General features: G+C 45.4%; 1 protein-coding gene across 1 annotated transcript; it reads right to left on the bottom strand.

Annotated features, from left to right (window-relative positions):
- Positions 1 to 560: 560 nt before the first annotated feature.
- LOC148931194 (uncharacterized) lies at positions 561 to 1,178 on the bottom strand. Its single transcript, XM_089066749.1, has one exon. The coding sequence runs from the start codon at positions 1,176 to 1,178 to the stop codon at positions 561 to 563; it is 618 nt and encodes a 205-aa protein (XP_088922875.1).
- Positions 1,179 to 2,317: the final 1,139 nt, after the last annotated feature.

Here is a 2,317-nt window from a genome sequence, read left to right as displayed (position 1 = left end):
CTGCTAACACAAAATACACAATTTATATACTATACAACTATACACGTAAAATATACAATTTATACATACGTGGAACATACTACAAACATTAAACATAATATAAATAAAATAAACTACACATTAAATGGACTACACATACTACACACATCATATACTCTCTCCGTCCTAAGATAAGTGACCACAAACTTTTCGGCACGAGATTTAAGAAAATGGGTTTTGTTAGTAAAGTGGAAAGTGAATAAAGTGAAAGTAGAGAGAAAATGTAAGAGAGAGTAACATAACAGACACTGCCTCGGATCAGCGATCCTAGCCCACGACACTCACTCAATTGACAGACTTCAAATATGTGGTCCCTCAACCTTTTATACTACCACCTCCAGCTCATCATTCAGTTATCCCTCCTTCCACATGCCAACCACACTCCCTCCACACGCCAATCCGGATATATCTCGTGCTCTTTATTTCATATGCATCCTACTAGCATGATTAGGTGCATGCGTCACCGCCTACGTCACACACACACGTCAGCTCACACCCATGCATGTAACAACACCCCCTCCTTAAGGTTCCTTGTCCTCAAGGAACCAAGGGAACCTTCCTTTGATCTCATCCGCGAATTCCCACGAAGCATCCGCCGGCGACCGACCGGACCAATGAATGAGCCATTGAGTGGCTGCTGCATTGTGTCGCTTGACCATCTTCCGGTCCAAGATTGCTTGCGGCACATCATCACTAATATGCGAGACAGGAGGCAGGTCAGGAACTGGACCAACTGGTGGAAGTGTCGGCTTCAACAAGGAGATATAGAACACATCGTGGATGGCAGCAGATGGAGGCAATTTCAGTTTATAGGCAACCTCGCCCACCCTATCCACAACTTGATAAGGCCCGAAGAACTTAGGCTCGAATTTTTGGTGCTTTCCCCTAATCGAAGTCTGCCGATAGTCCTGCAACTTCAACCATGCCCAATCTCCAATTGCAAACTCTCGGTCAACCCTGTGTTTATTAGCTTGCCTCGACATGCGATCAGCAGCCTTTTGCAGATTACGCTTCAGCACAAGTATCATCTGCTCGCGGTCTCTTAGAGTTATATCCACCGCTTCCACCTTAGAATCACCGGGCAAATAAGGAACATGCAAGGGAGGTGCATAGCCGTAGAGAGCCTCGAAGGGAGTCATTTTGATGCTGGAATGGTAAGTTGTATTATACCAATGCTCTGCCAATCCCAACCATTGAGCCCATGAATTGGGCTTCTCACCCACAGAACAACGCAAATAGCATTGAAGACACTATTCACCACCTCTGATTGCCCGTCCGTTTCAGGATGATAGGCTGTTGAATAGAGCAGCTCCACTCCTATAAAAGCGAACAAATCCTTCCAAAATGCCCCCATAAAAACAGAGCCTCGATCACTTACTATTCTGTTGGGCAGCCCGTGGAGTTTAAAAACCGAGTTAAGGAACACCTTTGCCACCGTTTTGGCTGTGAAAGGATGAGACAAAGCCATGAAATGAGCAAACTTACTCAAACGGTCGACTACCACTAATATAGTGTTCTTTCCTTGGGACGTTGGAAGAGCTTCAATGAAATCCATGGTGAGGTCCGTGAATAGCGACGTCGGTAGCGGCAGGGGCTGAAGTAAACCGGCTGGAGCTGAGTTGCCTGCTTTGAACCTCTGACAGGTTACACACACCCGTATAAACTCCCTCACTTCCCTTAGCATTTTTGGCCAATATAAGAGAGAAGATAGCCGCTTGTAAGTAGCCAATGCACCTGAGTGTCCTGCCATAGCTGATTCATGAAACAAAGATAGAATCTTAGCCTTGAGCTCGAGGTCATTTCCCACAACCAACCTTCCTTGCCTCCTCAATTCACCATTCCGCCATGAAAACTTTGGATGAGAATCAGCTCGATGCTCCTTGCTTTCGATAATTAACTTGACATGAGGATCATTTAACCAAGACGCCTTGATGCGGCCAATTAGTTCCACCGGAACAATGTACGAGGTCAGAGTGTGAAGCATGATCTCCGGTACTCTTGATAGTGCATCTGCGGCTGAATTATCCACCCCCTTCTTATACCTTATCTCATAATCGAACTGCATTAATTTAGCCATCCACGCTTGCTGCGTAGGAGTCGTCAAGCGCTGCTCAACCAAATACTTCAAACTTTGATGATCGGTTAGAATTATGAACTTCTTACATTGGAGGTAGTGGTACCACTTCTTGACAGCTAGAAGAATTGCAAGCAGCTCCTTTTCATACACCGAAAGGGCTTGGTGCTTTGGAGATAACACCTTGCTAATATAGGCAATGAG

This window comes from Salvia hispanica, chromosome 3 (assembly GCF_029641045.1).
Source record: "Salvia hispanica isolate PSC_SH4W2 chromosome 3, Shi_PSC_v1, whole genome shotgun sequence".
In the NCBI taxonomy this organism is placed as follows: Eukaryota; Viridiplantae; Streptophyta; class Magnoliopsida; order Lamiales; family Lamiaceae; genus Salvia; species Salvia hispanica.
Note: the sequence above shows the minus strand (reverse complement) of the source record. Positions and strands in the feature narration are given on the sequence as shown.

What these genes read in the sequence shown, in the direction of transcription:
- LOC148931194 (XM_089066749.1), bottom strand. Translation starts at nt 1,178, where the DNA reads ATGACTCCCTTCGAGGCTCTCTACGGCTATGCACCTCCCTTGCATGTT.